The 13,782-nt window shown below is 40.9% G+C and overlaps 1 protein-coding gene across 6 annotated transcripts in view; it reads right to left on the reverse strand.

The window, feature by feature from the left end:
- Positions 1–6,542, reverse strand: part of AKAP7 (A-kinase anchoring protein 7) — a 154,800-nt gene extending 148,258 nt beyond the window's left edge. For all 6 annotated transcript variants that reach the window (XM_074309825.1, XM_074309824.1, XM_074309823.1 and 3 more), the window contains exon 1: positions 5,900–6,542. In XM_074309825.1, coding sequence (XP_074165926.1) covers positions 5,900–6,542 — 643 coding nt within the window. The remainder of the gene's footprint in view (positions 1–5,899) is intronic.
- Between the last annotated feature and the right edge of the window lie 7,240 nt (positions 6,543–13,782).

The following is a 13,782-nucleotide window of genomic DNA, read 5'->3' on the forward strand; positions in this document are numbered from 1 at the left end:
AATACCTCCAAGAAATTCTAAGTCGCATCATAGTAATTGTTGACATGAAATCACAGTTGCTTTAATAGAACTTTCTACATCCATAAAATCACAAGCTCAAGCAAAAAAAAATTTAATGGAAATTTTATCTAAAGTTTAATGAATATATATCTACTTTGTATTCAAATGGAATGGAACCTTTCTTAGAAGGTATAGGATTTAGTGATAATCTAGTCCAACTACTCTATTTTATAGTCAATCAAAAGGCATTTATTAATTATGTACTTGCTATGTACAAAGTTCTATGCAAAGTATTTAGAAAGCAAAGCAAAAGTTACCCACGCCCTCAGTTTACAATCTAATGGGACAGATAACATGGAAATAACTAGTTAAATACAAGCTATATACAAAGGAGCTTGAGATAATTACTGAAAGATACAAGCACTGGCTGGGAAGCAAGAGGAAGGCTTCTTATAAAAGATGGGATTGAAGCTGAGTCTAGAAAAAAATCAAGGGAAGTAGAGGTGAAGGTGAAAAGGAAAAAAAGTCAATTCAGAGACAGGAGTTAGAATCCATGTATGAGAAACAGCAAGAAGGCCAGTGTACATGTTTCAGAGTGAATAAGCACAGACTGGAAAGATAGGACATGGGCAGGATATAAAGCATTTTAAAAGTCAATTAATGGGTTTTATATTTGAAACTGAAGGGAATAGGGGGTCCTCTGGTCTTTATTGAGAAGTGGTATAAAGAAACCTAGAATTCTTATTTTGGCAGAAAACCAATTAGAAACTATTTCAATAATTCAAATGAAAGGTGATGACATATTATTGTTCATCCTTCCCACTCAAAGAGGATCAACAACACCACCCTGTTGGGTCAAGGCACAGTGTATTCAACTCAACTATTCAACAGCTAATTGTAATAGCCCAAGTGAAAGGTAATAAGGACCCATATACTATCATGTTGTCCCTGTAATAGATAAGAGAAAACATAACTATACAATGTGAAGATAGATATGACAAGTAGAGATTACCCTGAGGTTGCAAGGTTGGGTAACAGGGAAGATGGTAATACCCTCAACAATAATAAGGAAGTTCAGAAAAGGGGAGGATGTAATGGAAAGGATCTGTTTGGTGGGAGTACAACTTTGGATGTATTAAGTTTGGGGATGCTCAGAGAACATTCAGTTTGAGATGTCTAAAAAACAGCTATCTAGAACTCAGGAGAGAGAAGGGTTAGATAAATAGATCTGACAATCATCAACACAGAGATGTTTAACTGAATTGGATAGTAAAATTGGGATCCAAAAGCATTTTGTCAGACCAGAGCAAAGGGCTGAATGAAATAACATGAAATTCAGTAGGGATAAATGTAGTTTTTCCTTCAGGTATTAGCAACAAAGCCAACAATGAGGTATGGCAGCCAAAAAAAAATAATATATTCTTAGATTTCACTGGAGAGGTACAGCTTCCAAAAACTGAGAGGTGATAATCCCGTTGTAAATCAAACATCAGCTGGCACACTATGTTCAGTTTTGGGCATCTCAGTTTAGGAGGGAAATGAAGAAGCTGGAGTCCAAGGGAGGGCACCCAAAACAGTTTAGGGTCTTGAGTTCATGACAAGCTTTGAATGAAGGAATTTGGTTGGACATGTTTAGCCTGAAGAAAAGGCTCAGAGAAGAGGATACCTGTGTTCAAGGTTTGTTCTTTTGTTCCCACAAAGCAGAAGCAGAGGCAATAGGTAAAAATTACCAAGAAGACAATTTAGGATTAAGGTCAGGAAAAGATACCTAGCTTTCTAAAGTGGAATGGCTTGCCTCAAGAGGTGGTGAATTTACTCTCCTCAGAGGTCTTCAAGCAGTGGCTGGCCAATCATACATTGGGCATATTATGGTTAATATTCCTTTATGTATGGGTTCAATTAGATGTTGCAAGCTCCAAATTCTCAAATTCTATGTGATTATGAGCTGATGAGATCAGTCAGTAAAAGAGTAGAGTTTTAAAAGCAAGAGAAAAGAACCAAAGACAGAGAACTGAGGGACACCCATGATTAACACCCCAGACATGGATGAAGATCCAGAAAAGGATACTGGGAAGGAACAATCAAATATGTAGGAAGAGAACCATAAGCAGAGTGTCATAGCTAAGGGAGTCAAGGGAACAGGCACCATAGTAGACATGAAGAGAGAAAAGAAATTTCTTTCTTCACACATGTAGTAGTAACGGAATTCAAAACCACCGTTGTCTGGCTCCAAATTCAGTGCTCTTCTCATTATATCATGCTTTCTATAATCCAAAGACTTGGTATGGTACAAAATGTAGCCATCATAAAGAAAGGCATGCCATATGTGTCTTTCAAGAAACTAAATATGCAACTTTTAAAAATCCTGCCTGGAAGACAAATCTTAATATCCCTTTTTCAGATTAAAATGAGGCTTCTAAAATGTATTTTAAAAAATAATTTTAAAGTATCTTAATATTTGGTCTACATAACCCAAATAAAATATGGCTCTTTCACTTTATGGATTAACATAAGTGCTAGTAACATATATAGATACACTTCAAAGTCTTATACTTAATGAAGCATGTTTAAATTATTGGCACATATATTGTTTATATATTGTATGTATTGGCATATATAGTTTAGCAAATATCTTCATTAAAACTCTAATACTAAAGAAAAACAAAATTCACAATATTCTCCTAACACATAAAATGACAAATATTATACAAAATTCTCCAAAACTCAGTGCAAGTTTAAGCTAGAGACATAAAACTAGAGTTTTGAGATATCCTATATTTAAAGCATCAAATAAAATTTTCTTAAGCAAGCCACCCCATTAACAGTTTTGTAAGAGATATCATAGGTTCAAAAGAGCTTTAAAATTATATGGGCCAACTCTCTCATTTACATTTATGGAACATGAGGCCATAGAAGAAAGAAATGACTTCTTGGATATCATACAGGTAGCAAATAACAGCTACAATTTGAACAAGATTATGTTAACTACATGGCCTTTTAAAGTTTGCAAAGCTGTGTGATATTTAACAAGGCATTTAGTTTCTCAGGCTTCTTCATTTACAGAGTGAGTCTAATACTATCAACCAATATACAATATACAAAGTTGTTGTATATATGGGAAGGAGGTAAAGGTAAAAGTATAATTATTTTGATAACATTTACTACATGGCAGACATTGTTCTATGTGCTTTTTCTATAAATATTACCTCATTTAAGATCTTCACACCCATCTTGGGCAATAGGTGCTATTATCATTCCTATTTTATATTTGAAAAATCTGAGACTAACACAAATAACGGAGTGGAGTGAGGGGAGAGGTGTTAAGTCATGTCTACCTGTTCATTACTCTATTAGGGGTTTTCCTGGCAAAAGATACTGGATTGGTTTGCAGTTTCCTACTCCATTTCATTTTACAGATGAGAAAAGAGAGGCAAACAAGAGTAAATGACTTACAGATTTACACAGCTAGTAAGTGTCTGAAGTCATATTTGAACTTAAAAAGCCCAGTTTCTGAGTCCAACATACTACCACTTTGCCACCCAGCTGCACAGGATCACAAAGTTAACCCAGAATGGATTTCAATTCAGCCCTAACTCCAGGCCTAATGTTTTAATCACCAAGTAGTACAAGTATTACTCAGATTTTTTAAAAATAAGAGTATAAAAACAGAATTTCCAGCGGGAAGCATGAAGAAGATATGAGAGAAACTGTAAAGCAGAAATAATATGAAGCCTACTGCATAATAGAGAAGAACACAGCACTAGGCATTGAGTAAATTCTAGAATTTGCATAGCATGACAATTCTTGTCTATATACATTCTCTACTAAGTACAAATACATACTCCTAGTAACTTTACTCATTGATTACCAACTGAAGGGAGCAAATAATGTTTCTGAAAGTATGCATTCATTCAGTGATTAAGACTAGGTAAGAATTCCAGGAAAAGGTACTAACTAGATTAAATTTATAATTTAACTGTGTTACCTCAATAAAGTCCTTTCAACTTCATTGAGCCTCAATTTCTTATCTATAAATTAGGTGATTGTTCACATCATCTTCAACATTCCTTACACAATTCCTACCTTTACCCTTTATTACCCTTTATTAATGTCATTAAGGAAGGACTGAATAAGGTTCCAATAGTTCATAAGGAATTTGAAAAGCAATCATATCAACAATCATAAACTTATGCTACTCTTCTCAATTTAATAGTACCCTTTCTCTTTTCTTATGAAGAAAAAATCTGTCTCCTTTAAGACAATTTTGAATTAATCTCACTTAACATTATCTAATTCTGATTCCCCCATTTCCTCCAGAATTTCAATTTGTATTATATTAATGTGTAAAGTAATCATTTTATGTCTTTGTGGTTTTGTCCTATAAATTCCTTAAGGCTACACATCCTCTTTATCTACTAATTTTATTCCCTCCCTTTTTATCTGTCTCCTTGCTTCCTAACTCCAATGCTCTTCATCAGGTTCTACAAACAGTGAGTGATCACTCAGTAAATATTGTTCACTTATAAAATTAGAAACAAATCACTAGACTCATTAGTTCGAGCATCTAACTATAGAGGTTCAGTTATTTCTAAACCTATAATACACTAAAGAAACACAGCTCAGACAGTCTTGAGTCCCAAATTTGCAAAAGAGCTGCAAAATCAAATGACAAAGAAAAGAGATTTGTTTCCTTTTTTTCATGTTTGCAATACAAACGCTTCATCTGGGGATCTTGCCATGAATTTTGGCCTAGAAACCAGAAAACAAATACTGTGAAATTAAAGTGAAAACTTAAAAAGAGTTTGCATTTTGCTATTTGATTGTCCTGTTACTCCTGGTTAATTGTATGAATTTATGCAAGTGATTTACCTCCTCCAGGTCTGTTTCCTCCTCTGAAAAAGAAAGTGTTAGGATCCACGACCTCAAAAGTCTCTTTCTGATCTAATTATTTAAAGGAAAATGCTTCAAAATCTCACCTAGGAACAATAAGGTACCTTGAATACCGATGTACAAGCTGAATAAGAGACTCGAAATTTCATGCGGGTCATAGTGAGGTGCATTTTTTTTTTTTCTTTTAACTGAGCTGTAAGGACTCCTCTGCTTTCAACAGCTCTTCGGGCTCCTATTACCTCAAAGAGGCAGCGTGTACTAGTGAGAAAAGCTAAGCCCTCTGAAGTGGAGGACCTGGGTTCTAATATCTGCTCCGACACTTAATATCTGACTAAGTGAAATTGATCAAAGAAATGCATTTTCTCCTTTTGCTGGCAAGAAAATGCAGACTAAGGAAAGGACAAGATGAAGCTCTTTGAAACAGGGATTTGAACCTCCATACTTCCCCTCCGAGGCCAGTGTCTTTTCCTCTACACTACGGAGCATCTCTGCACAGAAGTATACCAATTTATCACACTCATGACGTTCTTTTCAAAAACACAAAACAACACTGGTTTCATCCTCTGTAAAAGGAGGTCTTTTAGCCCAAGGCCCTCCTTTCCCTCACTAATTCGATTATCCTACTATAATTTTAGATTATTCTCTTGTGATTTATCAGGTCTCGGAACTCTGGGGAGGGGAGCTGGGAAGTCTCTACCGCCAACAGGTCCCCCAGGATATCACAACGCCTGGGGCTGCTCTCTTGGGATCTGTGCTCCAGGCTGGAGTTCCAGAAAGACTGGGGAGGGAAAAGATGCTTCCTCTTCTGTGGGGCCCCAGGAATTAAAGTCGGGGGGAAGGAGGAGGGACACCGCCGCCGCCACCTCTTTCTCCTCCTCTCCCGGCCCCAGGGCCGCCAAGACCCCGAGGAGGGCGGGCCTGCCGGGTGGCGGGAAGCGCCGGGGACCGGAGCCCGCGGCCTTGGCCCGACGCCCACCCTCTAGCCCGGCGTCGCCCTGCAGGCTCTCACCGTTTCCCGGGGGATCCATCTCCTGGACCGGCCTGAAGGGTTTCTCCCAGGTGGTGGAGTAGTAAGAGGAGGAGGAGAAAGCAGAGGCTGGGACTGCCCAGCTCCACAGCAGTGCACCGGGACCCGGAACCCGAGAAAGCACGAATCCCGGGGGCAGGAGGGCCGGAGCGCTACGAACGACGGGGACAGGGTAAAGAAAAAAGGGAGCGGGCAGGAGCGGGGGTAGAGACAGCGGCCAGGCGGGATAGGCCGCGCGTACCGCTGTGTCTCCGGCTCCTGTAGCCGCGGCTCCGGCGCCTCTTTTCCGGCGCCGCCTCCGTCCCCGGCGCCGCCGCCTGCGTTGTTGCTGCTGCTGCTGCTGCGGCTGCTGAGGCGGTGGCTGCTGCTGCGGCGGCGGCGGTGGCGGTGGCGGCGGCGGCTGAGGCTGAGGCTGAGGCGGAGCTGACCAGGGCGGCGGGATCCGCGGGGCAGCCCAAGTGAAGCGGGCGGCGGCGGCTAGGCCGGCGCCGCAGCGGCCGCAGCTGCACCAGCTCCGTGGCCCGCTGGGCTGCAGCGGCACCAGCCCTCCGGGCCAGGGCAAGGGAAGCGGCAGCAGCGCCACCAGCGGCGGCGGAGGTGGTAGCGGGAGCAACAGCAGCAGCATGCCCCGACTCCGGCTCGAGGTAGGGCGAGGGAGCCGCCGCAACTCTGGATCCCGCCGGGGACCGGGATGGCGAAGTGTCCCTACCTCCCTAAGGGAGAACCACAGGTGCGGCCGCTGCAGCAGACCAAACCCAGGTGGCCTCCAAAGCTGAGGGAGGCGGGTAGCGGAGAGCGCCAGGCACGCCGTCTCTTCAGAGCACTACTCCGGGCCCCCGGTGCCTCTCACAGACTTTCTAAATTGGGAGTCTTCCCGCCCCCCAAGCCCGCCGACTACGGCCCCTCTCGCTTTCACGTGTTCCAGGACTACCCTCCCCCTAGTGCCTCACTTCCCTAGCAGAGCGCGGGGTGAATGTTTGCAAACAGAGCGGAGAAAGAAGACACGTGCGGAGGGAGGAGCTGAGGGCGTGCCCGCTGGAAACATTGGCGCTCGAGGGCACGAAAAGTCCTGCTCCTCTGGGCCCAGGAATCTCGCCAGGAGGAGCGCGGGGATTGCGTGCAATGGGGCAGGGGCTTTAACCATCCTGTGCAAATGTGCATGCCTCGGAATGCAATCTAAGACCTCCGAGCTCTGGGCCGAGTGTAGACATTCCACTTAGAGGTTCAAATAAAAGGAAAAAGTTAACTAGCCGGGAATAAGCCTGAGACAACCAACCCAACTTCCTAGTGGTAAAATCATTGATTTAGTTCTCTTTGAGGTTAAATAAACATTCACTCCAGGAAGAAGCGTCCGAACTTTTTTTTTTTTTTTTGGGTAATTCCCAAAGTGACAATTATATTATTGATTTAGTTATGTCTGCAAAAATAAAGAAGACTAGGTAGGTCCTTCGACTACTTCAGCTATCATGTTTAAAACTACTACAATATTGAATACTGATACAATTTCATTAGCTCTATCCATAGCTTACAATCAGAAAACATATTCAAGGTATTGCAACATTTCCCTCACGTTCATTTATTTAACAATAAAGCATTTCCCAAAAGTCTTGTTAAAGTTTTAAGCTTTAACGGCTTAAATACACCTCGTATTTCTTGTGCACCTCTTACCTGCCTATAGAAGTATGTTTTTAAAAATGACCTATGTTTTGTTTTGTTTTGGACCCTATTTATTCTTAAGAAACCTACAATCCAACCAATTAGAGTAAGAAGTTGGGTCCCAAGAGCTCTAAATCTTGTTACTTTCATGTTTACATTTCTGTGAAATAGACAAATCACGTGAAACTGATAGGAGGCAGAACGCCAAAAAGATACAAAGTAATATGGGAGTTTACACTACACTTATCTTCAAATGTTGAATCCATTATCATTTGAACCAGACATTTATTCTCATTTAGTACAGAGATAGGAATTGGACTTTTGATTTCATTGATGAAGGGAATTCCTGAAGGACAGACCGCTAAGAATCAGCTGAAGTAATAACAGGTTTAGAACTGGAGGTGTTCTTAGGAGCCTCGGAATCTAGATGCCTTATTTTTCGTAAAGAAGGAAGGAACACAAAAAAACCGGGCCCAGAGAAATCAAGGAACTAAGCTCAATCAAGTCACACAATCTTAACTTAGAGGGAGGATCTCTGGTCCTCCTGGTTCTATAGATGCAGTTCTCCCACCATTTTACCATGCTGTTTTTCTAAAGAGTTTCTTTCAATTGGGCCTTATTAAAGAATGGGTAGAACCCAATGACAGTAGCTCGATGGAGCTGTACAGCTAGCTATCTCTTTAAGATTTACAAAGCAATTTACATGCCTCACTAAATTTGATCATTACAAAAACCCAATGAGCTTGGTACTAGGAGTACCCATTTTACGGATGAGGAAGCCAGTGCCCCAGAGGCTGGACACAAAATTTGCTCAGAATCACAGAGATAGTAAATGTAAGAAGTAGATCTCAAACCCAGATTTTTCTCGATCCCATGATTAGCATTCTTTGGTCAATAAAAAGTAGAAAGCAAGAAATATGTGAAAGTTGTTGGTTCAATAGGACTGTTGAATAAAGTGCATAATCTGCCTTTTTGTAGATCTTGTTTTTATTCCACAAAATATATTCTTAATAAATGTTAAGTAAATGAAAACCAGAGTATGGAGGATCCAAATTGTCATTAAATTTCAAGGACTTAATTCTACAGGCAAAACAGAACCACTGAAGTTTTTTTGAGCAAAGGTTTGTCATGATCAGAGGTATATCTAAGGAAGAGAAATTTCAGGTGGATTAAAGATGAGATAACTGAAATTGTGGGTTAATGTCTGACTCTTGTAACTCGTTTTGGATTTTCTTGGCAAAGGTATTAGAGTGGTTTGCCCTTTATTTCTAACACTCATTTTACAGATGAGGAAACTGAGGCAAAACAGGGTTAAGTGAATTGCTCAGGGCCCTGAAATTCAGAAGCATCTAAGGTTGAATTTGAACTCAGGTCTTCCAGACTCCAGGGCTGGCACTGTATCTACTTAGTATTCCAGCTGCCAAGAATAAAATAGAGAACTCTACACATCAGTTAACAATTAAAAATGTTCACTTAAAGTTATGAAAATCTGAATTAAGGAATAGAAAGAACTTAGAAGAATGTTTTAAGGGGACAAATCAACATGCTATATGTGTTATCTCACTTGATTCTCATGACAACTCTGTAAAAAAGAGTAAAAAACTCTGTAAAAAATCCCATTTTACAGATAAAGAAACTAAGGCTGTGAAATATTTAATGACTTTCTTAGCAAGTGAGAGGCAGTATATAAACCCAGGTCTTAGTGATTCCAACTTGTTGATGATATCCACTGTATCATGCTATCTTCTTTTCAGGGCACAATAGGAAGGAAAACTTTTGATTGAAATTTAGAAAAAAAATCTATATTTCTGTTTTCATGGAATCACAGAATCATCTACTTCATCCCATATCTAAAACATGAATCTACTATTTCTACAACTGTTAGGATTACTAGGTGAGAACTGAGGTTGTCTGGATAGTGACAAGGTGAGAATTCAGGTTGGACAGTTACAAGGTGAGAACTCAGGTTGACTTGATAGAGGGGGCAAGCTCATTGGCTGGGGTGGTTCCTCCCAGAAGCCCTTGCATTATCCCATGGCTATTCTCTGGGAGGATAAAAGAGACAGCATTGGGCCCAGAGAGCAGATCGGCCTGGAGAAGGACAAGAGCTGGAGGAGATTCAGAGCCAGGATTCAAGAAGAGGACTCTGCATTACATCTTGCTTGACGCAGCTCTCTGCAGGAAGGGAAGTCGGCTCTCTGCAGGAAGGGAAGTCACTTCTCTGGACAAGAGTTAACAGCAACTGCCTGGAGACAACGGTTCGCTACAGGAAGAAGAATCTGTTGGAGAGAGTTGAGTAGAAGACACAGCAGATCTCTTCCCAGAGAGCGATCCGGCAGCTTATAGAGACGACAGCTCACTACATTTGGCGCCCAACGTGGGGCAAGGACTTTTGCTTATCCTGACAAGAGGAGCTAGACCAGACCTTCGCAATTTGGCGCCCGAACAGGGACAGACACGGTCCTGATTCCAGTGGAAAAGCTTCCGATCTAGATCTCAGTCTCTCTGACCCAGAACCGTGAGTAACGAGGAAACTTTGTTAAAGATTAAGTGAGCGTGCTAATAGATAAATAAGGAACTTAACTTGTTAAGGGCTAAACCAGGAATCTCTTATAGCTGAAATGGGGCACATGTTAGCTAAATTCAATCCCTGGACCTCAGCCGACTCAACCCCAGCCCCAGAAGCAACCTCAGCTCCACCCCCATTCAGGAGTGGTACTATAGAGAGTATAATCAAGATAATTGAGGAGCAGAGTTTACTTGTAACCTGGGTACAGATTGCTAAACTCTTGGCTGCATTAAGACGCACATCCCCTTGGTTCTTAGAGGAAGAAAAGATAAATGGAGATAAATGGAAGCTAGTGGGATATGAAATGAAAGAATTTCAAGCAAAAAATGGGCCTCGTTCAATTTCTGCAGAAGTATTTTATATCTACAACATAGTTCAATTAGCCTTAAACTATCAAGCAAGTTGTAGGAGAAGGAAAAGTTCTAAAAATGAACAGAGGAGGAAGTGTGAGGAAAAAAGGAAAGATCAAGATCTTTCCCTAGACCAAGAGGATTTAAATGAGGAATTATGGTATGATTCTCTTGAAGAAGCTTCAACCCTGCCTAGAGAACAGATTATTGACAGGCCCACATCAACCCCACCTTCAGAGATGGAGGAAGAAGGAGGGGAAGAGGCAGAAACACAAACAGAATTGCCTGTGAAGCAGCCTAAGCCTATGACAAGATTAGAAAAAGCATTGGTTAAAGCTAAGAGAGAAGGACAGGATATAAGTGATTTTATACATGCATATCCTGTGATTGAAGAGATTGACTCTGTAGGTAAAAAAAGGAGAAGATATACACCTTTAGATTTGAATAAAATTAAGGATTTGAAAAAAGGTTGTACCCTTTATGGGGCTACATCAGCTTATGTCAAAATGTTACTAGATGGTTTGTCTTATGAAGTCCTAATCCCGAATGATTGGAAATCCATAGCAAGGACATGTCTGGAACCTGGAGAAAATTTATTATGGCTTGCGGAATTTCATGAATTATGTAAAATTCAAGTCAGATGCAATTTGGAAATAGGAGTTAACACACAATCCACTTTTGAGCACTTAGCTGGTGAAGGTCAGTATGGAGAGAATTCGGAACAGATTAATTATACCATGACAATATATGAACAAATTGCTAAGGCTGCAATAAAAGCTTGGGGTGTCCTCCCTGGACAGAAAGATCGGGGAGAGGCTTTCACTAAAATACAGCAAGGTCCCAATGAACCTTTTGCAGATTTTGTGGGATGTTTGCAAACTGCTGTCAAAAGAACTATTGGAGAAAATTCAGCTACAGAAATAATGACCAGACATCTGGCTAAGGAAAATGCCAATGAGATTTGCAAAAGAATTATATGGGGATTAGACAAAGATGCTCCTTTAGAGGAGATCATAAGACGCTGTGCTACAGTGGGAACAAATGCTTTTTATACCCGGACAATGATGAATGTGGAAAGGCAGGGTCCCTCCTGGCAAGGGACTTCTAGAGAAACTCGGCGATGTTTTCAATGTGGAAAAATTGGGCATCTAAGAGCTCAGTGTAGATTTGGAGATACAGTGAAAAGACAGGGTGAGAGAAGACCTAAAACCCCATGTCCAAAATGCAACAGAGGATTCCATTGGGCATCAGAGTGTAGAATAATTCAGGGAAATGGGATGAGGGGCCCAGGTCCAGGGCCCCAGGCAAAAAAGACTTGGGGCATGATGGCAGCTGATGTTACACCCAAAGAACCTTTAGAAGGTCAGGACTCTGATTTGATCAACCAGCAGGAATCATTGGACTTCCTCACACAAGATGAGACTAATGGACAATGGACTTATGGACATTTATAAATTTTCAATTTATGATTATTTGATTATGTTATTTGTCATATACTTCTAGCATGTATTATGTTACTATGTTATTATGTGCTTATGTAATTTATGTAATTATGTGTAATACTTCCCATATTGATGGATTTATGTTTCAAGATCATGACTGTCCTATGTTCTAAATCAAAAGAAAGGGGGAGATGTTAGGATTACTAGGTGAGAACTGAGGTTGTCTGGATAGTGACAAGGTGAGAATTCAGGTTGGACAGTTACAAGGTGAGAGCTCAGGTTGACTTGATAGAGGGGGCAAGCTCATTGGCTGGGGTGGTTCCTCCCAGAAGCCCTTGCATTATCCCATGGCCATTCTCTGGGAGGATAAAAGAGACAGCATTGGGCCCAGAGAGCAGATCGGCCTGGAGAAGGACAAGAGCTGGAGGAGATTCAGAGCCAGGATTCAAGAAGAGGACTCTGCATTACATCTTGCTTGACGCAGCTCTCTGCAGGAAGGGAAGTCACTTCTCTGGACAAGAGTTAACAGCAACTGCCTGTTATTTTTTGAAGTAGATTTGAGTAGAAGACACAGCAGATCTCTTCCCAGAGAGCGATCCGGCAGCTTATAGAGACGACAGCTCGCTACATACAACCTGTTCCAGAGATGGTCATTATAACTTCACTTGAAGGAAACCTGTAACGTGCTCTCCTGGCAGTTACAATTACTAGTCTGTGCTAGACCCACCAGAGCACCTTTGACCACTGTCCTTTGCAGTGTGAGCTCTACCCGGCTCGCCTCCTCTGAGGCCTTCTAAGGTCTCTGGCCACAATCTCTTGAATCTATAGCTTAATAACCGGTAGCGCACTCAAGAACAACCACGTGTAATCTTAAAAGCCTTTATTATACCTACTCACATAATGCCCTGACTGATGCCCTGACTTGTTGGTTCCCGAGTGAACACCTGGTCAGAAGACCCACGTGTTCACTACCAAAACCCTTACCTCTTTTGGCTACCCATCTTGGCTTGGCCACCCAGGCTGGGGAGCCAGGGTGAATAGCACGAGGTTAAAGAGGGCGGTTGCTGCCTGCAGTGGGCTTACATAGGGCCTGTGAGGTCACACACACAGCCAATCAGCGAGAGAGTCACCCATTACGAAACTATCTCAATATGGCCAGGATCCCGCCCAAGGGCAGTCCTAATATCCACAGAAATTACTTCCGGGCCTCAATCTCCCGATGCACTGTGTCTGCCCATTTAAAGGCCCCTTACAGAAACCTATTTTATTTTTAGACAATTCTATTTGTTAGGAAGTTTTTCTTCAAATTAAATTGAAACTCCCCTCTCTGCATCTTCTATAAATGCAGAAATTCTGTCTTTGTGACTAAGTATAATAAATTCAATCCTTTTTCTTCAACACCTCAACTAATTGAAGACACTTGCCATAGAGCTATAGCTTTATCTAAGTTATAGATACAAATGTTGGATTTTCATAACAATTAGATTTTTTTTTTCAAATAAGGATTCATGGCTAATGGTAATCTATTCTATATTTTTATTTTGGTTTTTCTAATAGATAATAGGATCATAGTTTAGAGGTGGAAAAATAAGATTTTTTAATAAGAGATCACTGAGTCCAATCATGATAGATGATCCACAGGATCACAAAAGATTTATAAACAAAATAATTAATTTAGTTGGCCTCTATGACTTAAAAAGTCAGAACATTTAAGTTTAAGGAATATAATTAATAATCTATTTACTTTGAAAACTTTCTTTGAAAATCAGATGGTGAAATTTTTAACACTACTCCCTTATTTATATAAGCTTTTTTCTAATGATAATATCACTTGATTCTGTTTGACAA

This window comes from Sminthopsis crassicaudata, chromosome 4 (assembly GCF_048593235.1).
Source record: "Sminthopsis crassicaudata isolate SCR6 chromosome 4, ASM4859323v1, whole genome shotgun sequence".
Taxonomy (NCBI): Eukaryota; Metazoa; Chordata; class Mammalia; order Dasyuromorphia; family Dasyuridae; genus Sminthopsis; species Sminthopsis crassicaudata.